The 22,322-nt window shown below is 36.9% G+C and overlaps 3 protein-coding genes across 4 annotated transcripts in view; all 3 read left to right on the top strand.

The window, feature by feature from the left end:
* The window catches only part of LOC145317835 (isocitrate dehydrogenase [NAD] subunit beta, mitochondrial-like), a 15,883-nt gene extending 3,277 nt beyond the window's left edge, over positions 1–12,606 (top strand). The window contains exons 5-6 of the mRNA XM_080159108.1: positions 2,912–3,103; positions 11,744–12,606. Of these exons, the coding sequence (XP_080015234.1) occupies positions 2,912–3,103; positions 11,744–11,998 (447 nt within the window). The 3' untranslated portion in view covers positions 11,999–12,606. The remainder of the gene's footprint in view (positions 1–2,911; positions 3,104–11,743) is intronic.
* Positions 12,549–17,731, top strand: scaf6 (SR-related CTD associated factor 6). Its single transcript, XM_080159105.1, has 9 exons — positions 12,549–13,077; positions 13,606–13,809; positions 14,109–14,323; positions 14,569–14,761; positions 14,863–15,028; positions 15,386–15,801; positions 16,439–16,557; positions 16,710–16,854; positions 17,343–17,731. Exons 1-9 carry the CDS (start codon positions 12,601–12,603, stop codon positions 17,427–17,429), a joined length of 2,022 nt encoding a protein of 673 aa, XP_080015231.1. The 5' UTR covers positions 12,549–12,600; the 3' UTR covers positions 17,430–17,731.
* On the top strand, positions 17,699–22,322 carry LOC145317836 (GPN-loop GTPase 1). 2 transcript variants are annotated; one of them, XR_013879130.1, is made up of 8 exons: positions 17,699–17,911; positions 18,266–18,398; positions 18,830–18,896; positions 19,309–19,407; positions 19,695–19,852; positions 20,202–20,558; positions 21,874–22,074; positions 22,200–22,322. XR_013879130.1 is itself a non-coding variant. In XM_080159109.1 (7 exons), exons 1-7 carry the CDS (start codon positions 17,730–17,732, stop codon positions 22,003–22,005), a joined length of 1,128 nt encoding a protein of 375 aa, XP_080015235.1. In that variant the 5' UTR covers positions 17,699–17,729; the 3' UTR covers positions 22,006–22,254. The 2 variants fall into 2 exon arrangements, 1 of the variants encoding a protein (XP_080015235.1); XM_080159109.1 differs by having other exon boundaries at positions 21,874–22,254.

Here is a 22,322-nt window from a genome sequence, read left to right as displayed (position 1 = left end):
TTTTTTATTACTGTATTTATAAATGTATAATACCCTAATGTTTTTTTCAGGTGATCTGGAAGCATGAACAACCTAAATGCATGACCTAAGCTTTTATCATTGCCTTGCCTGTTGTTAGATGTACATTATTAGTCATTTTACTGCTTGTATTATGTCATGTTTTGTTGCCTAAGCTTTTCAATTTGTAAAGACATTTAAAATTTTTCAGACACATTTTTATAGTAATGGGAAGAGTATATCACCCAAAGGCAGGGATGGCAAAATAAAAACCACGTGGTTTTAATCAAGTGGTTTAAACCAAAAAAAAACGCTAAAAAAACCAAAAAAAAACAAGGTGGGATGGTTTAAATGGTTTTTTAATACAAAGGCCTATCTTTCCAGTTATATCCTTATAATAAAGTAACAGGATGTTTGTATGTGTGTTTGTGTGTTTGTATGTTTGTACCAAAGGATCTCGCTAACCGCTGAACCGATTGGGTTCTTCTTAACAGGGTAGCTTCTCATAGGTCCCGGGAAGGTTTATAACTATTTTCTTTGGGGGTGGGACACCCCCAACCCCCCCTCCGAAAACCTTTTTTTAAAAACTTTTTAACTAAATTCAAAAATGAGGGGGGGGGGTTGCCCCCCCCTAAAAAAATTTTTTTTTTTACTTTTCTTACAAAATATAAAATAAAAAATCAATTATTAAATTCGACTCTCTCCTCCTCAAGTGCCCCTAGAGGCCTCTAGGGGCCTAGCCGCTAGTCTTTTTATACAGTCAAAAACATAAATACCTAATTCAAAATTCTTTTAATAGTTTAAATCTTTATACTAAAGGGGTATTTTCACGAAATGCATTTGAACTTAATTTAGTGAACCGCATATTTTTTCTTAGTTAATGGGGTAAACTACATTTAAATAGCATATATTTGAAATAAATTCAATTTTCTACCACGTAGTTTTTAAAATATCAAGACCTGAAAATTGTCTTTTTGTGATATATGCAATTTAAAAAGACTATTTTCAAGTCTTAATATTTTAAAAACTATGTGGTAGAAAATTGAAATTTTTTGAAATATATGCCATATAAATGTAGTTTAACCATTTAACCAGGATAAAATATGTGGTTTACTAAATTAAGTTCAAATGCATTTCGTGAAACTACCCCTTTATACTAAATTAGAATACTTTAATTTAAATATTATTAAAAAAAACCAAAAAAATTATTAAAAAAACCAAAAAAACCTGGTTTTTATTAATAAAAACCAATAAAAACCGGTTTAAACCAAATAAACCACACTGGTTTGATCTTTTTAAAAAAAAACCTGGTTTTTTCCCATCTCTGCCCAAAGGAACGCCTTAAATATTTGCCTGAAGATGTATCAGCTGCATTGGCTCATGTAAGAAGGGGTATGTCTATTAGAAAGACCGCTAGAAGATTTAAAATTCCATATGAAACCCTTGCATCTTTTTCGTATAAGAGGGTGTTTGCGATTTTTGCGCGGTTTGGATTTTTTATGTCAAATTGGCTAGGATTAAGCTAGAAAGGTGTTTAAGATGTCTATAGAAAGCTCTTTGCATGTCCTGACAAAAACTCCCCAGGATATGGGTTCTATCTCCAAGATTTAGAGTACATATTCAAAATTTTGCATTTTCAAAATTCCTGTTGCATAAAATGTGTTGAAATATTAGAGTTAGACCCCATATCATTTCGAGTTAATTGTCAGGCATGTAATTTTGTATCTTTAGACACCTTAACCACCCTTGTAGGTCAATCCTAGCCAATTTGAGACAAGAAAAAATGTATCAAAAACTGCTGTCAAAACTGGCAGGATTTTTAAAATTAAAAATTTTTGGGGAAAAAATCTTTTTTTTCAAGAAATTCCAAGACCTGCGAATCAGAAATTGCCTCTAATTTATGTATAAAGCTTAAAAAAACATAATCATCTATAATACAAAGTAGAACGATGTCTGTCTGTCCGTCTGTCCGTCTGTCCGTCTGTCTGTCCGTCTGAAGCTTAAGATCTCGGTAACCACTGAACCGAATGGGCTCTACTCTTCAGGGAATATACCTACTGGTCCTGTGGTGGTTTTAAGATATTTTCTTGAGGGGTGGGACACCCCTAACCCCCCCAAAAACAAAAAAATCCCCCCCTTAGGGGAGACTTCAACGTCAAATAAGGTGGTATCGTACATAAAAAATTAAATTTAACAAACAAAAACATTTAAAGTGCCACTAGAGGCCTCTAGGGGCGTAGCCGCTAGTATAATAAAAAGTATGATTTATTTTTAAAAGTTTGCATGAAAAAAATTTATGTTTTTTTTTGCGATTTTACCGACTTTTTTCAAATGGGGAAAATGTGGTCAAAAAATTGTCTGATCTGCATGCGACTAGTACCGTTAGAAAGCTAATGACCTCAGCTTTCTACTCATAGTTTAAAATGTTAAAAAAAAATATTTTAAGGGGGTGTTCCACCCCCCCAAAGTCAACTGACCGAAATAGCCCCACCGGTGGGGTTATTCCGGTATAGGCCAACCGCCGCCCTTTAAACCGATTTTTGACCGACTTCTAGTTGCGAGATCTTAATGGGACCAAGACAGGCTTCTTTGTTATTGCCATATCGTTCATTTGCACTCTTAAAAACCGGAAAAAGTTTTTGGGAAGTGTTTTTTTTTTAAGTTGAAGCAAAAAATTGACCGGAATTACCCCGCACTACCCTATTATGATTTAAAGTCCCTTTTTTAAAAATGGAAGTTTGTTGTTAAATGTAAATATAAGATTGATCAAATGCAGTTCACACTTTAATGTTTCTGGTAACGATTATCTCCAAAAATCTGTGAACTTTAAAGGCTGCCAGCTGCAAAATGCATTTTCCCCTGAACTGCACTATAGAAGATCTGATTATTTTTTAAAATGTCCCTTAAATTTCAGGAAATTTCAAAGCTCTACCCCAACATTGAGTTCGAGAGCATGATCGTGGACAACGCGTGTATGCAGCTGGTCGCCAAGCCACAGCAGTTTGACGTGCTGGTGATGCCCAACCTGTACGGCAATATCATTGCCAACCTGGCCACAGGTCTGGTCGGTGGGGCGGGTCTGGTTGCTGGCGAAGGTTACAGCCAGGTTTGTTAGGTTTTTGTTTTCTACTAGACCAATTATCATTTGGGTTTATTAGATCTCCGTGTATGGTTTTTATTATTTTTTTATTTACAGTGAAGATTCTTACAGGTGAGAAGTTCTATAAAACTGGTGTGACTCACCGCGTGTGCACACACAATGTAACTTTAGGTCTAGCTGAAACCAGTCATTTCATTCCTCTCTAAAATACACAAAATAGCATTAGTGTGAGCATAAAATAAAACCCCAGAGATGTACTGGTAATCCCTCTCTGGAATTGATAAGACATAAAACAATAAGTAAATACATAGATAAAATATATTTGACAAATATTAATTTTGGTCAGTGATCACTGTTATCAGAAGAATCCATTGTTTGGTCATTGATCATGTCTTCTTCTGCTAACTTCTATTGCACACATTTGGCAACTTCTTCTTCCTCAATCTCAATTGGAGCAGCCTGCTCTTCAGCAGCATCAACTTGGTCAGCTTGTTCTACAGCAACGGCCGCCGCCTCTTGGTCTTGGTTCCCCCAGACTGGCCTCTCATCAGTCCTGCTTAGCTCTTCAATCCAGTCGTTCATGGCCCTCTCCCTCTCAACCTTGGTCCAGCAGGGGTTTCTTTTGTAGATATCCCATCTTGGCCATCCTTCAGGTCTTCTCTCACTCCAGGTAAGATGATGTCTTCTGGCGCCACCTGTTGATGCTGGTCTGCCCGTCAAATTTCTGTCCTCCAATTCTTGACGGTAAAACGCATTGTACCTGTAGCCCTCTGTCTCAATTAGTGGTGGGGGAATTTTTACCCTAACGAATCTTGATCTTCCCTGATAAGCTCTTGGTGAAAAAGTGTTGTCAAATGCGTTTAGCAGGTAGCTCTTGATCTTTATACATCCTTCAAAACTGGGATTATGACCGAAGCCAAGTCCAGTCTGGAACTCGACAAATGAGCAGCCTCTGACCCTCAGGGTCTTGTCATATTCGGAGATAGTGGTCATGCCCATTTTGTGAAGGCTGACAGGCGGCATTCTCAACCTCTCATTACACCACCTGATCTCATCATTAAGCGCTCCGACTTGTGGCCAGACGGAGGAGCTGTTGGGTAAGAACATGGTCGAGCTGAACACAACTTTGTTCTTCTCCTGCTTCTCGACTTCCTTAATGATCTTGTCAAAGCATTTGGTCAGCTTGGACTTCTCGACAATTCCTGCCCAGCACTGGTAGGCAGCGATTATGATGTTCTTTGCTTGTGTTTGGTCACGGATGGAATCAATAATGATATCTGTGACGGTTTCCATATCATAATTACGGAGGGAAATCCATCGGATTCTGGTCAGCTTTTCATCCCACACCCTCTCAGGCATGGAAAACCAGCCGAAAACGATGTCTTGCACACGGCTCATGATTATTGCACTTGAAAATTTGTCTGAAATGAAGAAAACATCCATTAATAAATGCCATAATTTGATCTTTTGCTAACGATGAGAAAAAATATAAGGGAGACGTTGGAAATAATTGGAAACATGATTTGTGGGGTGTTAAAAACTTGTAAACTGATGAACTAAATCCATATTTTGATCATTTATGATTGCAGAAATAATGTTTCGAAGAAAAACAGGGCTTTGTTGACAGATTATAAGAAGATTGATGGACTACAATAAAAAATGGTTTTTGATGTGTCACTTGTTAAAACTTTTTGGTTCCGTACGTGCTTCGTAAGATAAGTACGCAATAAAATGAAGAAAAAAAAATTCCATAATTTGATCTTTTGAAACAATTTCGTAGTATATTGGGCAGAAATTTTTTCAAATGTTGATTTATGTGTTGCGGCGTTTGGTTTGGCAGATTAATCACGCATTTGCGCTGAATGCCGCGTATACGATTCTTTTCTGGGATCGCTAAATGTGTGTTGTTGGCTTTCAAAATTTACGGGATCGCTTGTTCTTATCGGATGGTGTTGCCATCTTTTTGTTTATTGATGGCCAAAGTTCTGAAACTTTGATTATTTTATTTTTGTACATATTTACATGATTTGATGTTCTGGAATTAATACAGAATTAAATCCAGAAGTCTTTGTGGCATCTTACCATTCTGGATGACGTCTAACAGAGCGGCCTTGTTGACTCCACGCTTGGTGAGAACGTCAGCTAGCATATCTTTCCCAGCTACCCAGCGTACCTCCAGAATTCTTCCCTCTTCAATCATATCTTTCAGAATGGCAATATCTGCTCTCAGCATTCTTTCTTGAACTTCGGATTCTGAGTAGATGGCAGCTCTGGTAGATTCATTATCTGTAATAGCTCTGACTTTTAGGTCAACTTTGCCATTAGTCATTTCTTTGATCTGAGTTTTAACTCCCAGCGCTGCATCAATTCCAAGCGAAAGTACTTGTGCTTCAGCTCCTAATGTGCTGTGTACTTTTCTCCTTAGCTTATTGGCCTTCCATTCAATCACTGCAGATTTTCCATTCTTAATGTTCACTAAGAAAATCACAAAACCACCACAGCTGTCAGTGTTTTTGTTCAGATTCCGGAAAGCTGCATCTGAGAACATCCAGATCTGACAGTCATTCAGGTTCTCCAGATCTGAGATTCTGACTGCAACTTTATCTTTCTTCATTCGTATCGCACATTTTTGTGCTTTGACCAATTCACTTAAAGGTCCACCTTTGAAGTTAGTTGACAAATCCACGCAGTCAAAGGCTAGGTCTGGTCTTGTAGCCCTTACTGTCCAGTTCAAAACTCCAGTGATCTGTCTCAACATGGTCAGCTCCTCTTGTGTCATGTCTCTGTCTTTGTCTTTGATGTTCTTTGCATTTACATCAGGAATGTTTGCTGAATCGATGTATTTGTCTTGATCTATGGTTATACCTGTGCTATCTTGTTTGAAGTGGAAACCAGTGTACATGAATTCTGTTGATTCTGATTTGCCAACTTTGAAGATATTCAGTACTTCTGGCATGATCTTTTCCATGAATTCTTTGTTTCCTGCATAGAAAAAGTCATCCACATGTATACCTACCATACCAATCAGATTGCCATCTTTGATCAAATAGAACATACCTTTGTCCAGTGGGGATTTCTTGAATCCTAGTTCTTTCAGCTTAGCCAGAATTCTCATATACCATTTGCGGCTAGCATCTTTCAGGCCATATAAACATTTTAGCAATTTCCATAGCTTACCTTTCTGATTTGCTTCTTTTGGAGGTTCAACAAAAACATCTCTGTCCATCTGGCTGCCTTGAAGAAAAGCTGAGGAAATATCAGTTGTGTGTATGGTCCATTTATTGGCAGCTGCAATTGCTGCTAACAGTCTTATTGATGCTTTTTGTACTGTTGGACTGTCTGTGGGAAAATCTGTATCCTCTTGAAACCCTCGTGCGGTGAGTCTTGCTCTTATATCATTTCCTTTTTCAGTCAGAACCCAGGTAGTTGTTATCCTGTCTTGTCCTTTGTCTTCTACTATTTTATATGTATCAAAAGCAATCAGTTTGTTCAGTTCCTCAAACTTGGCTTGCAAGCATTCTGGAGAATTTCTTTTCTCTTTCGGTACCATAACTGCTAGGATCTCTTCACAAATCATAATAATCGCAGTTTCTTCTTCTGCTTCTATCCTGATCTTTTGCTTGTCTATGTCATTGAATTTTAGGCTTTTGCCATTATCCAGTTTTATTACGGTTAGTACTTCGTCATCTTCGACTACCTGTTCAGCCTCTGTTTCGTACCTGATGTCTCTTTTTGTAACTTCATCATGAAACACTTCACCATTATCCAGTTCTATGTTAAACCATCCTGCGTTTCTTCCTCCAACTTTACCTCCATGACTGAGAATCTTTCCTTTTTCCCATTTTCCTTTCTCCAAGATTTCAATCCGGTCATTTCTTTTCAGCACGTTCATTGCATTTTGTAGTGTGCCATCTTCATTGAAACAGGGTGTTGGCTTCTGACTTACTTTTCTTCTTTTTCTTCCTTTTGAGTTGTGCAGTGGAATTTTTGTACTGTCCTTTTCAGAGGTTTTGTCTTCAGTAACTTTTTCATTATGTTCATGGTCATCAACATGATTTTTAGTTGATTCTTGAGTGTTGATTGATTCTTCACTAGCTTTTTCATTTTCCTGGTGTTCAAATATTGTGGATTTGTATGGTATTGTTGTTGCTGGCGGTTCTTGTTGTTCTTTGTTTACTTCATCAGTATCATCTAGATTGTTGTCTTCATGATATACTGTAGAGAATGAGCTTTTGTTGAGTGTTCTGCTGCTTGTCTGTTCTTGCTCGTTCAGCATCTGATCAATCTCTCTCTGTCTACTTCTTGTGTGAGGCTCTTTGTTAGTTGTTACCTCTTCATTGTCTGTTTCATTTTCATCATCATTGCCTTCATTATTGTTGGTATTTTCATTCTCTTCTTTCTTTAGTATATCTTTTGCTAGCTCATCTCCTGCTTTTATTAGTCTGTTGGCACTGACTCTATAGTATATACTACCCACTCTTATGAATATGACTTTGCTATCCTGGAATACAACCTTAGCAGGACCTTTCCAAGATTCTTCTCCCTCCTTTTTGAAATAGACTATGTCTCCATTCTCGTATATAGTGTCAGCTATCCTGATCTTAGCTTTTAGTGCTTTTCTTATTCTCTCGCATCTTTCTGCCTTTGTATATTCAGTTCTTGCTTTATGTAGAGCATCTAGAGTTTCTAAAAGAGATTTGCTCTTTGTTGGTTCTTCCCAAGCAGGTGGGGGATCATCCAAAATGTTGGGAAGTTTGATCTGTCTGCCAAAAACAAGTTGATACGGAGAGAATCCTCTGACATTTGACATGGAGTTGACAGCTGTTATTGCCCATGCCAGTGCTACCTCTAGGCTCATTTTTGGATAGTCTCTCAGTGTTGCTTTTACAATGGAGTCTGTGATACCATGATTTCTCTCATTTATGGGGTTTTGCCAAGGGCTATTGGCACCCGTTGTAAGAAGTTGTATGTTCAGAGCACTTGCAACTTCTCTCATTTCCTCATTGCAGAATTCTGTGCCATTGTCTGATAGAATCTTTTCTACTCTACCAAAAATGGGCAGCCATTTTAAAAGAAGAGTCTTTACTATCTCTCTTGGTTCTTTACTTCTTATAACTGAGGCAACTTGGATTCTGGTGAATTGATCAATCATATACATAATGTATATTCCTTTGTTCATGTCCCAGACTTTCAGATCCAAAGTGAGTATTTGTCCGAAGTCATTTGACATTGGTGGAGCTACAGCTGGTCTGTCTGGAGTTCTGCGCCTTAACAGGCAGCCTTCACATTTTTCCATGATCTTGTCTATCATTGGAGAGAATTTTTCATTCCATTTTCCAGCCTCCTTCAAGATGGTGACAAATACTTTCTTAGGTCTATGTCCAAACTGTTTATGCAGTTTGGACAAAGCCTTGCTTTGTTCTGTTTCATTGTCAATTTCAAGTTCAGCAATATTTACTGCTTCAAGCATTTCACTTTCTTGTAGAAGGTCAACTATGTAATGACCTGCTGCAGTAGTAGCCAGAACAAGTGGTTTTCCATTGATTGTACCACTGTCATCTTTCATGTTTAGTGTTATTCCCAGCTTTTTCATTTCACTTTTTGAAAGCAGTAGTGGAATGTCTGACTTGATGATATCCAAGGTAATTTCATTGTCACAGCCTCCAATTTTTGTAGGAATAGTGTATTTTGCCGTGGATTTTAATTTCCCTTGATTACCAAAGATGAACTGTTTAGTACTCTGTGTTGGTCCTTTTACTTTCTGTTTCATTTCTTTGGGTAGTGATTCCAGGTAAATCCTTAGCCATTTTTCTCCAGCAACACTTGACGTGCAACAAGTGTCAAGCGCAGCCATGTTCAGTGCTTCAGCGGTGAAGTTGCTCATTTCTTCTTTATTGTCAGAACATAGTCCAGTACAATGTACATTTTCAATTTCTGTCTTTTCTGTCTCTGAATCTGAGCATTCTTTAAGAATTTCTTTTTCTTCTCCAGCTTCAGTAACTATCATCACACTTTTGTATCTTTTTGTTTTACCTACTTTTCTTATGTTTTCATATGCATCTGGACACTGTTTTACAAAGTGCATAGTGGAACCACAAATGTGACATTTCATAGGCTTACCATCTGCTCCTATGGGATTTTTTGTTCTTGGTTTTATCATTGTATTTGATCTGCCATTGTTGCTATTATTCTGTCCATAGTTTGATCTGTTTTGCGCGTTTTGTCTAAAATTGCGATTTTGGCCCCCTTGTTGTTGTTTAGGTGGCAACCATCCTTTGGCTAGGTATATTTGATCAACGTTATTCTGAATGTCGTCTTCCGCATTCGAGCTTTGTGTAAAAAATGTATCTTCATTATTTTTATTTTGTTTTTCATTCAATCTGCTGCATACGTCGCGTAATTTTCGTTTTACGGTTTCATAATGTTTTCCGTCTTTTGTTAGAAATTGCACTATGCCCCTCACTACTGTTTCTTCTGTTGGATCAAGGTTTGCACATTCAAATAGTGTTAGTGCTAAAAGGCGATCATTTTGTATTTCTATCCCTAGTTGTTTGGCCTTTTCATGTAGATTATCAAATTGGATAATGAATTGATTTATATTTTGCCCGCTTTTCCGTTTTATTTGTGACATTTGACGTTTCACTTCAAATATTTCTTTTTCTTCATCTACATAGAAGCGGGTTCTAAGGAATTTTAACACGAGTTCGACACCATTATCATTGTTAATTAGTGTATGGGGTGGACAAGCTTTAAATAAATCTTCCCTCAGAGAATTACCATATCTGTCGGAGTCTTTTGGTAAGTCATTTGCAAGAACATATCCTTGCTTGTAGCGCGGCAACTCTGTAGTTTGTTGCCATGCTAAAACACAGGATTCCCAGGTGGAAAATTCGCGAAATTCATGTAGGAGAGGGGTGGGTATTGTATTTCTTCCTTCCCCTCTATAGTAATCTTGTCTATTCTCGAACAATCTGTTTCCCTGCCTTGGGTCATCCTCAAATATAAATTGTCTCTGTCTGGGAATGTCTTCAAATATACTGAGTCTTGGTCTTTGTCTGTCAGTATCATTGTTTGTTCTTGGCCTAGCCCCGCCATAATAATCACCATTTTTTGGTCTATTATATTCGCTACTTGTATTGTTGTCATCCCTGTTATTCATTCCCCCATAAATTCCATTATTTGGTCTTTGATATGTGCTACTTGTGATGTCGGCATCCCTGTTATTACGGACATTGTAGGGATCGTTATTGTGCATACCATTATTTGATCTATTATAATTGTATCCGCTTCGATTTTCAACGTTATTTGTAAATTCGGCATCCCTGTTGTTGCGAGAACTGTAATAATCGTTGTTGTACCCCCCATTATTTGGTCTGTTACTATTGTATGCGCCACTTCTGATGTTGTCTTCCCTGTTATAGGGATTATTAAAAAATCTGTCCATATTTGGTCTATTGTTATCGCGATCGTTGTAAAAATTATTGTTGTTGTTGCTACTATTGATATTGTCTTCCCTGTAAGAAAGAAAACCATTTTCTGCTCCGCCTCCAATACCATAATTTATTCTTTCATTAAGAAATTCGCTATTTGGTCCGCCTGACCCATCTTTTGGTCTTTTATTCGCTTCTGTGTTTGCCCCCTCGGGCACGCCCTTAGATCTCTCAAGATCTCCGCTAAATACGCCATTATTTGTTCTTTTGTCAGAACCGCCGTTACCGTTATCATTAGATGTATTAACATGATTTGGTCTTTTATTAGTCGCATCGCTAATACCGTCGTCATTTAGTCCATCTACATGATTTGGTCTGTTGTTTAGGACTTGTCTGTCGTCCCCGCCTCCTACTGCTCCGCCTGCAGTCTCATTTACACCATTTAAATCTCTCTGATTATTGACCCCGTCAAAATCATTCCGCCCGTTACTTCCCATTTTTATCCCCGGGGTTTTTATGCTTTATTCCAGCTTTGGTCTTTTGTTAACGTCAGTTGTTATGACACAGTTATTATTCAGTTTATTTGTAGAGAGTTTAACAAGTTTAAGCTAGATTTTTCGTTACATTGAGTCGTAGATCTTTTCAAATGTTGCCAAAAACTCTGGTACCATTGAGAAGTTCTATAAAACTGGTGTGACTCACCGCGTGTGCACACACAATGTAACTTTAGGTCTAGCTGAAACCAGTCATTTCATTCCTCTCTAAAATACACAAAATAGCATTAGTGTGAGCATAAAATAAAACCCCAGAGATGTACTGGTAATCCCTCTCTGGAATTGATAAGACATAAAACAATAAGTAAATACATAGATAAAATATATTTGACAAATATTAATTTTGGTCAGTGATCACTGTTATCAGAAGAATCCATTGTTTGGTCATTGATCATGTCTTCTTCTGCTAACTTCTATTGCACACATTTGGTCTTTGATCACATCATAGGTACCTAGGTAATAACATATAATTGATCAGTTCTCACAACAGGTCAAGGGAGGGTTTACACCTATATTTGGAGAGAGAACTCCTCCACCCACATGAGAGAAATTGTCCTCCAAAGAAATGAAATTTTATTTTTTGTTACCAATACTAAAATTGAAAGTAAAGATTTGATCTAAACCCCTTTCTCCTAATAAGGCATTAATTTAAATTACATTAGGATTGTGTTGTATTTGAGCCCGGAGCACGTCACTCCTTCACCGAGGCTGGTGGCAAGAACGTGGCCAACCCCACGGCCATGCTGCTGAGCTCTGCCAACCTACTGGACCACGCCAGCCTCCACCACCACGCCAAGAACATCAGGGAGAGCGTGTACAAGGTGCTGAAGGCTGGTAAGGTGAAGACTAAAGATCTTGGTGGTTATGCCACCACTAAACAGTTCACTCAGGCTGTCATCAATAATTTGAAGAAATAAACTCAAAATATTTTTTAACACTAGGTTATATAAAATAAAGAATAATTTTTGCACCAACCAAAAATATAAAATTGAATCATAAAACTTTATCATACCTCTTAATAGTTTTTTTTCTGAGTTATAAAGTTTATTGATAATTCTAAGAAATCTCACATTTTTTTGTATGTTAATCCCTTGGCACTTTATTCAAAGTATTAGTGTTATGTACCTAGTTAATACAATAAATTATCTTGATCATAAGAGTAAACAATCACAAACTATTCAATTACTTTTGATTTTAGACGTGATTTGTTTATTTCTAAAGTAAAAAGATCATTCCAAATATTTTTTCTGCATTTATCTTGTTTTAAATTGATTGATTGAGATTATTAAGATAAATAATATGACTTTTAGACCATGCAAATGTTTATCTCTTTTCAATCAATTTATTCAAATAGAAGTATTTAAGCTTTGTTAATTGTTATAGATGTGAAATCTTTTGTTAATACTTGTACAATAATGTAAAATGAATTATATCTTGTTTAAATGTCAGTTTCCTCACCAAACCCGTTGTTAAAATCTAGTCTATAAAAGATTGCAGATTTAAAAAACTAAAACAAAAAATGGAACCCCCACGGCCACCGGATGACATAGAAATGAAAAATATTATCGACAAGCTGGCCCAATTTGTGGCCAGAAACGGGCCTGAGTTTGAGAACATGACCAAGTCCAAACAGGAGAACAATCCCAAGTTTGCCTTTCTGTGGGGCGGACCCTACTTCAACTACTACACCTACAAGGTGACCACTGAGCAGACGTTGCTGCGCAGCAAGGGCGGCGGCGGACTGCTGGGAGCCGGGCCGCCAGGAGCGGGGGGCCCGCCTCGTCCTCTCATGGATATTGACTTTGGGCGGGCACCTGTCGGTGGCAATAATTGGGGAGGTGAGCCCCCCGAGCCACCAAATACGACGCATATAACGGATGCTATTGCAAATATAACGAACCAGCAGACAACTATGAGAGAGCAGGTGGCTCAGTCGGAACAGAACCTGGCGGCACAGTGGGCGGTACTGCAACAGAATAATGAGGCTATTGCATTGGTAAGTTGTATTTTTTTTGTAGATGTTAAGTAGTTGGATATTTATAAGTAAATCATTCGTTATACGCAGTAATTTGATTTCTATTTGCCAAAGCAGTAGGATGTTTGTATGTGTGTCTATTTTTATGAAATTTTGTGCGTATCTTTGCCATTTTTCATCAGATTTTCATTTTTTTTGGACTAAAAGTATCAGAAAATAATTTCCAGCATTGTTTTGAAACCGAATGATATCCGGCGGATTAGAACTGTTTCTCAGCCATACTGAGAAATTGTGTACCTGTACCATCGTTTTATATCCAGTTTTCTACGCATATAAAAATGTACAATCATAAGATTAAAACAAGTTTTTATATCCGCGGTATGCTGTTTATAATACGATGCGATAAATAACTATTCCAAATTATCTATGGGGTCTGTATGTTTGTACACGAAAGGTCAGTAATATCCCCAAAGATTAATCTTCTTCTAAGTTATTTTTCTTTGCACCTTCAATCTTCATAGTAATGCTCAATTTTGATGTATTATTCAGAACACAATATTGAAAGCTAAAGAACAAGAGTTGGAGGACCTGAGCCGTGCCACAAACATCTCCTTGTCCATCTACGACTCTGTGCTGGAGCCCATCATTGAGACCTGTACCAAGGACTCCATCAGCAACGGCAAGTCCTGGATCTTCCAGAACAGCAATAGCAAGGAGTGTAACAAGCTTCTAGCCAATTATCTCAATTTTAAGGTAACTTCCAAATAATGAAACTATGAATCTTATGGTTAAAACCAGAATGAGAGGGGACATTGGGCTATTTTTACACTAGTCTCTAAAGTCTTATAATAACGTTTTCTTATACTTTGGCTTAACAACCTTGGGGGCTTTTATTGAATTTTGTTTGGTTGGTTCATTAAGTTGAGTGTCCAACCACTCATTGTAATCTGCAGAAAATTTTGTGTATTACCATTGGGGATGTACATCAATTTATCGGTTTTATCCATTTAGAACCCTGGGTTAAAACCTAAAAATCTCATATTTTTTTTAAGGTAACCGTAGTTGATACAGAATTCACTACCAAGCTGCATCTCATCTACCTCGTCAACGACGTGTTGCACCACTGTGTCCGCAAGAACAACCACGAGCTCAAGCTTGCCTTCCAGAAGGCGGCGCTGTCCATGTACTGTGCCGCGGCATCCTGCGCTAGCGAGGAGCAAATGCCCAAGTTGGGCAAGCTGGTCACCTTGTGGGAAACAAAAAGCAGGTTTGTATAAATTGTAACTATGATTATAGAATATACGTGGATATTATGACAGGGTTAAAACTGTCATCAATTTCGATTGCCAACTTGCACATCACTTATTAGTTAGTTTTTTCATCCAGTAGGAGGGGAGGGGAGGAAAGGGGGTGGTGTAAAGGGGTCGTTTTATATCTAGCTTCACTTTATCATAGAACATAAAAATCTGTTGCAACATTCAAGAAATAATGTATCGACTATTCTAAATTCAGGTTCTTTGATGACGACACCCTTGATCAGATGAAACATTTCGACGACACATTCAAGAAGTTCAAGAGCGACCTTAAGAGCTACTACGAGGATGAGATAGCTGGTGCTATTAAGGCTGGCAATGAGACATACGAGGGTTACAAGGATCAACATGAACAGTTTGCTGTACATGTCCAGACAACATTGCAACAACAGGTAAATCTTATTTTCCAATATGGCTTCGAAACCGATAAATATCCGTATTTTGACACTCAAATTCTAACATAGATACCTAACTAATCATTAATATTTATTAGGATAAAGAATTGGAGAATTTACAGCAGCAATTAAGAAGCATAGAGGCTGAGCATCAGGCCAGGATGGCCGCCTGGAACCAACATTCTGCAAATAATGTGCACCAACAAAATATGGGCGGAGACTCGGGGGGCAGGAAGAGCAGATGGGATAAAACTGCTCCTGTTGGTAAGTTTTCGGGAAGTAAGAGTTAAAAATAGGTCTAAATTGCGGTTTTTACCTGATATTTAAGCTTTTAAAATTGTTCATCGAAGTTATCTTTGAAGTATTGGAGCTCTGGAGCGATTGTATTTTTACGTACTTAATGAATGTGATTAAAACTTAAAAACTGGTTACCTACTTATTTTTCTCTTTAAAAATTTCTAAAAGTAATGAATACCTTAAACTTTCTCTAAGTGGTTTTGTAGTTTTGTTGTTTGAATATCTATGCAAAAGAATTTTATCTGAAATTTTACATATTATCATGGTTGGAATTTGAAAATAAGATAAATGTTTATTTTACCTATTCATGGCTATGATTTACAGGTGGCCCAGCCCCGCATCAAGGATCTCCAGCAAACATGGGCGGACACATGGGCATGGGAATGGGCAACATGGGTGGGGGGCACCCACCACAAGACATGAGACACTTCAGCGGACCCCCGCCTGCCACCATGTCCGAGGGCACCATCCCCACAGTCCCATACTATGATCTGCCAGCAGGACTTATGGTTCCTCTCATTCGATTTGATGATAGCGAGTATAAGCCGATTGATCCGTCAGCTATACGACTGCCACCGCCGCAGCCGCCCAGTGAGCGGTTGATGGCGGCTGTTGACTATTTCTACGCGCCGCCGACACACGACCGCCCAAGAGATCCCGACGGCTGGGAACGGCTGGCCTTGTACGAGTGGAGTAGGGAGAAGCAGTTTGCTATTAAACAGAAGAAAAATGACATTGAGGTATACAAATATATCCCTAGAATTTCCTGAATTTATTGTCCTTGATCCTATGTTAAACCATACCTAGTTACAGTTTATGTACTGTACATTTTTACCAAATATTTTTTTGTTGCAGAAATTCACGCTACTACTTAATGCTTATTTCTGTTTATTTCGCATTTATGCGTTGAACGAACACGAATCTAATGTAATCCTTATTGTATAAAGTAGTATTTTTTTTGTTTTTAGCTTAAGATCTAATTAACTCCTGAACCGATTGAGTTTTCCATTTAAGTAAAGCTTCATTCATATCCTAGGTTGGTTTTGGTAACTTTGTTTTTAAAATAAAGTCCTGGGATGGTTTTAGGCTATTTTTCCGCTGTACCCCCTTAACTACAAAACCACTAGATGCTAAAGGCGCATCCGCCAGTTTAATATATATTATTACTTGGGGATGTTGCACCAGATTTTCATGTTCTCTGATAAAGTAATACTCGCAGCTGGCTAAAATAACGATACATCACATACTCCCCCTTTACCTATCCTCTCCCCTCCTACGGGATGAACGAACTGGCCAATAAATGTGGTCTATATTAACAAGCTAAATTGACAACAAATTATAATATTCTCCTGTTAATATATATTCCATATATTTTAGAGTGGACGTCGTCCAAAGTCCGAAAGTCCCAGTCCAATCCGCCGAAGTAGATCCAACTCGCCTGATCAAATTGTTCCTGCAGCCTCTAAACGGCGGTCCAGAAAACATTCAGGATCCAGGTACTTAAATTTTTGCGCAGATTATTTTCTTAGTGTCATAAACGTTTAGATTTTATATAAGAGATAGGTTAGATAATAAAACATAAATAATAATTCATATTAAAGTTTTTATATTATTGTCCAAAAATGTAATAAAAATATTAAATTCTTAGGTCTAGATCCAGGTCTCGAACTCGTTCTCGTAGCCGTGGGTCGACACCGCCACGGAGCAGAGGCTCAACCAAGCACTACAGGGACAGAACTAGATCTAGGTCCCGGACACGCTCCAGAACTAGGTCAAGATCTAAGGATAGATCGGTAAGTGTATTTCTTTCAGGGATCTAAAAGTATAAGACAACTATCGATAAATTGGTTAACATCCCCAATGATGATATAGATTACTACTAGTGGTTGAAATGTTTGGACACTCAACTTAATGAACTAACCAATCAAAATTCATTAATTGTCCCCAAAGTTGTTGAGCCAACGAATAAGATAACGTTATTATAAAACTTTGGGGACTAGTGTAATAAGCAGGCACTTGTCCCAAGAGTGATTAAATCACTGCAAATCTCTAAATTATACCTAACCAATTAAATTTTGAATCGCGGTAGTCAAGCATTTAGTAATTTAGAATTACAAGATTCTCTTCCTCAAAGTGCCAGGCAATCAAGGACCTTATTTTCAATTTAATTAAAAATATGGGAATGGAGGGGAGGGGAGGGGGGAGCTGTCCTCGCTAGCAACTATGAGGGAAACTTGTAAAAAAAAACAGTTCTTCCTATTCTCTATATTTGAAATTTCAGAGGAGCAGATCCCGCGAGTATGACCTACCCCGTCACCTCACCAAGCGGTCACCATCCCCCGTGGCTAGAGCTGGATTCAAATATTAAAATTATTGTATCATTTTCTTGTTATATGTGAAGCATTTTGTAAAGAAGATATTTGTTTGAAACACTAATGATAAAAAATATTTTGCTCCTAATTTTTCCTCAAGTAAACAATGACAGCTTCCTTTTAAAATCTTATTTTTAATCTGAATGGTATTTTTTTCAGATTGAATTTCCCTTCTTGTGATAATTCCTTTTAAATTTTGTCCAATATGTATTTGTAAACATTTTTACATTCTTAAATAGACATCAACAAACAAGCATAAAAAATCAATTTTCAAATATTGTTGCAGACATAAAAAAATGGCGGAAAGTGGAGGAGAAACAATGCAAGATGGCGGACAAGCAAAGACGACAAGTCCTACTTGTATTATTATCCTCGGCATGGCTGGCTCTGGGAAAACTACATTTGTTCAGCGGCTAACTGCTGAGTTGTATCAGAAGAATAAACAGCCGTATGTGGTCAATTTAGATCCAGCTTGTAGGTTTGTATTTAAATAACAAAATATTTAAAGTCTGCTAATTTGGACATTAATGTTAATTCTTAATATTTATTGATGATACGTTTGGTTGATTTATTTTATAGTTTTGCATCGAAACCGATTAATATCCGCTAGATTAGAACTGGTCCTCAGCCATACTGAAAAATCATGTATAGCATTGAATTACAGACTTTTTTTCCACGAATATTAAAATAGAAATCATAAAATTAATACCTACAAAATTAGCGAAGCCCTTAGGTCCCTCGGGGCTTCTAATCTTGTAATTTGTCATTTTAATATCCGCGGACAGTTGTCTATAATACGATGCGATAAATAACTATTTATTTATCTTTTTAGAGAGGTTCCCTACCCTGCCAATATAGACATACGAGACACAGTGAATTATAAAGAGGTTATGAAACAGTATGAGCTAGGACCCAATGGGGGCATTGTCACAAGTCTCAACCTTTTTGCCACTAAATTCGACCAGGTAATTGTTAATTATTACTTGGAAGTCATATATTTGCAAGCTAAATTGACGTCATGTAAAAACCTTTCTAGAGACACCTAAACCAGGTTTCTAACCAAAATCCTAGCAAATTTGGCATAAAAAAGATAGATCTGTCAAACTCTAGAAATGAAAATAGATAGCCGTATTTTTTCAATGTTTGATGGAAGCTTTTCATATTGATGCAAAATTGGCAAAAATTGGGTTATAAATCTGGTTAGGGTGTCTATAGAAAGATCTTTACATGCCCCTTCAAAAACCTTAAAACATAATGAAGCCTATCTCCAAGATTTCAAATACTTAAGACGGTTTTAATTAAGCGATTTTTTTTAACATCAGTCACTTAGTTTTTTTTTTAATGAAACCACTATAAGTTAGGTAGGTATATTCTAACATGAATATATTTTTTTTAGGTTTTGGAACTGGTAGATAAAAGAGTGAAAGAGAAGTCAACAGAATATGTTATCTTTGACACTCCAGGTTAGACAAATTTTAAATCATATCATATGATCAATTCCTTTTTTGTTGGTCCCTTGGTGCCGAAGGATAAGAAAACAAGAAAGCAATTAATATTTTTTTCTCCGTGGACAATTAAATAAAAGAGATACTTGTGTTTTCAGTCTGATTTAGAACTGATTTTATCCGTTGATGTGGAAATATTATACAGGGAGGGGTTATTTGGCTGTTTATTACACTAGTCCCCAAAGTTTTATAATAACTTAGGTATTTGGGGTTGGTTCATTGGAGTTGAGTGTCAAATCGTTTCAACCACTATATGTAATCTCCAAGGAGGTTTAATTTTGTGTATAATTGGGGATGTATATTAATTTATGGTCATTGTCTTATCCCTTTAGATCCCTGTAAAAAAACCTACTTATAAATATTATTACAGGTCAAATTGAAGTATTTACCTGGTCTGCATCTGGAAATATAATAACAGAAGCCCTGGCAGCCAAATATCCAACTGTTATTGTGTATGTCATGGATACAGGTATAATAATCTATTTAATATTCATAGGATGTTACACAGGATTTTTATGTACACTGATAAAGTAATACTCGCCTCTGGGTAAAATAGCGATCTCCCCCAACAATCTCCAATACCCCATCCCCTCCCCTCTTACTAGATGAACGAACTAACCAACAAATGGGTTCCATATAGGCAAGCCTAATTGACGACAATTTTCCCCTTTCATTATATTCTCATTTTCTATATCCAGTTTCCAGTTTATATAGGTAATAATATTAGTAGATGTGAAATCATAAAATTATTTTTAGTAAGATCCACGAAGCCAGTTACCTTCATGTCGAACATGCTCTACGCCTGCTCCATTCTGTACAAGTGCAAACTACCCTTCGTGGTCACCATGAACAAGGTCGATATTGTCAGCAACAGCTACGCCGTGGAGTGGATGAAAGACTTTGAAACTTTTCAGGTAAGCAAAAGCATTAGGAAATTAACGAATCTAGTACATAATAGTACACAAAAAAGGTCAATGTGTTTCGTAAGATAATTCATTAGTTTGCTTGCATAACCCCGGGAAGAAAGGGGGCAATGGGCTTAATTAGTACACTAGTCACCAAAGTTTTATAACAACATTTTCTTATTCATTTGGGGACTTGAATGTTGATTTGTTGATTAAGTTGAGTGTCGAAACATCTCAGCAACTAATTGTAATCTACAGAAGGGGATTTTTTTTATTATCATTGGGGATGTACATCGATTTATCGGCTATAGTGTTATCCCTCTAGATCCCTGCTTTAACCTTATAAAATTATTTTTAGGATGCCCTCTCCGGCGAGACAAGCTACGTCTCCAACCTGGCCCAGTCCATGTCCTTAGCCCTGGACGAGTTCTACACCAACCTGAACTGTGTGGGCGTGTCCGCCATGACCGGCCAGGGACTGGCAGAATTCCTGGATAGCGTAGCTACCGCGCGCCAGCAGTATTTGGACGAGTATAAGCCAGAGTATGAACGGCTGTTGCGGGAAAAGAGGGAAGCTGCCGGTCAGGTGGCGGTAAACAGTGGGGAAAATGCGGGAAAGAGTGAGAATAAATTGTGTTATACCAAACATGAAGAGGTTGAGCTACCTGCCAATATTGCTCAGGATGTGTATCTGCGCCATCCTGGCGATGATGAGGTAAAAGAATACAATACTATTGACAAAATTATATGTTATCTATTTTTGCAAAATTTCTTAAATACAGAAAACTGTTTAAGGACATACTTAAATTTGTAGGACTTGATTTTAGAGATGCTCAGGGATAAGGGATAAGAAACCTGGCCATAAATTAGGTCTCGGCCTGGTTTTGAAAGGTATCATGCAACTTTTACCATTTGCCTAATTTAATGACCTTACTGGCGGACGGCTCATATTGGCTACCGCTCTAAACCAATAAAGTTCTGTGATTGGTTGATACAAAACAAGCCCAAATCACAGATGGCGGAAATTTTAGAAGCAGACAATTCTAGAAAAAATAATGATTTCGTCTGCTACGAAAAAATAAATATAAATGGTGTTAGATCACATTAGTTTAATTATTAAATCTGCTTAGAGTTAAACATTAAAAAAGGGCCATATAGAAAAAACAAAAATAACGGGATTATTTTTTTGGAAAGAAGGTAGCTACGAATTTTCATTTGGTAGTTTATAAATTAGATGTTGTATTTTGAATTTTAAAAATTTAGTACGGAATTGATACAACACCTTAACCCTAATTTTTGTACAATACAACACAGTACAGATATATCATTACATTATAGTATCCAAAGAACTTGATAGAATGTTACCCAAGTGCATATTTATTTATTTATTTTGAATTTTAATTAGCAATGAAATTTTCAAATAAAATTTTTACTCATTAATAAAAATGCAAATAATACAAACTAAAATCTGTCTGAGGGAAACCCAACGATAGCTTTCTGACAGTTCAAATTACCAAAGTAAAAGATAAAACATTTTGGGAGAGAAAAAACTTCATTTTAACAAAAGCCATTAATATATAGGTTTATAAAAAGTTATGTTTTTTACTTTAAACTAGCTACCTGAATTTGATTCTATACTTTATCTACACACACACACACAGCTTTTTCAGTAGCGTTTAGGACGAACCACTGCGTCATCCCAAAGCTGGTTTATTAGGCCTAGGCTTGAAATAGGCCTGAAATAATATTTTCCTACGTTTCCCATCCCTTATCCCTGGAGATGCTTCGCTTAAAATACTTTACCTTGTTGTAATAGGAATCAGTACTCTGAAAATCAGATCAATAGGATAATTATATCTTACAAAAAGTTGATCGACCCTAATTATAGAAAAGATTCGCTTAAAAAAATATGTAATAACAATTGAAACAGTTAGATTTGACTTTATCATTAACTTAAACAAGATTCTTTTGCTGTAATTTTCTCAACATAAACTTAGTTTGTCGCTTGAAGATCTTTAACCCATTTTCAGGAGGAATTTGTTGAAGAGGAATATGACAATGAGAAAGAGGAAGAAAGTAGAGAGGCGGACAGTTTCAACACTTACATCTCCTCCAGACAAAATAAATTATTATCTCAAATGAAAAACTCAAAACCATCATAGTTGTACCTTATTTTACAAGTAATTCAGCAAAATGATTAAAGATATGACAGAATAGTTATTTATCGCATCGTATTATAGACAGCTTTCCGAGGATATTAAAATGAAAAATTATAAAATTAAAACCAGTTTTGTTAATAATATGATTTTTATTTTACTATTCGTGGCAAATTGTCTGTAATACAATGTTATACAAGATATGGCTGAGAATTGGATCTAATAATCGGGTTTGAAGCCATACTGAAAAATGTTTTATTCTTGATTATTATTTGTTGAATTGATGAACTAAAAATGTGATATTTTCAAACTGGTATTATTCC

The sequence above is a fragment of the Acartia tonsa genome, chromosome 4 (genome assembly GCF_053477335.1).
Source record: "Acartia tonsa isolate MP-2025a chromosome 4, ASM5347733v1, whole genome shotgun sequence".
NCBI lineage: Eukaryota > Metazoa > Arthropoda > Copepoda > Calanoida > Acartiidae > Acartia > Acartia tonsa.
This window is presented reverse-complemented; position numbering and strand designations above follow the sequence as displayed.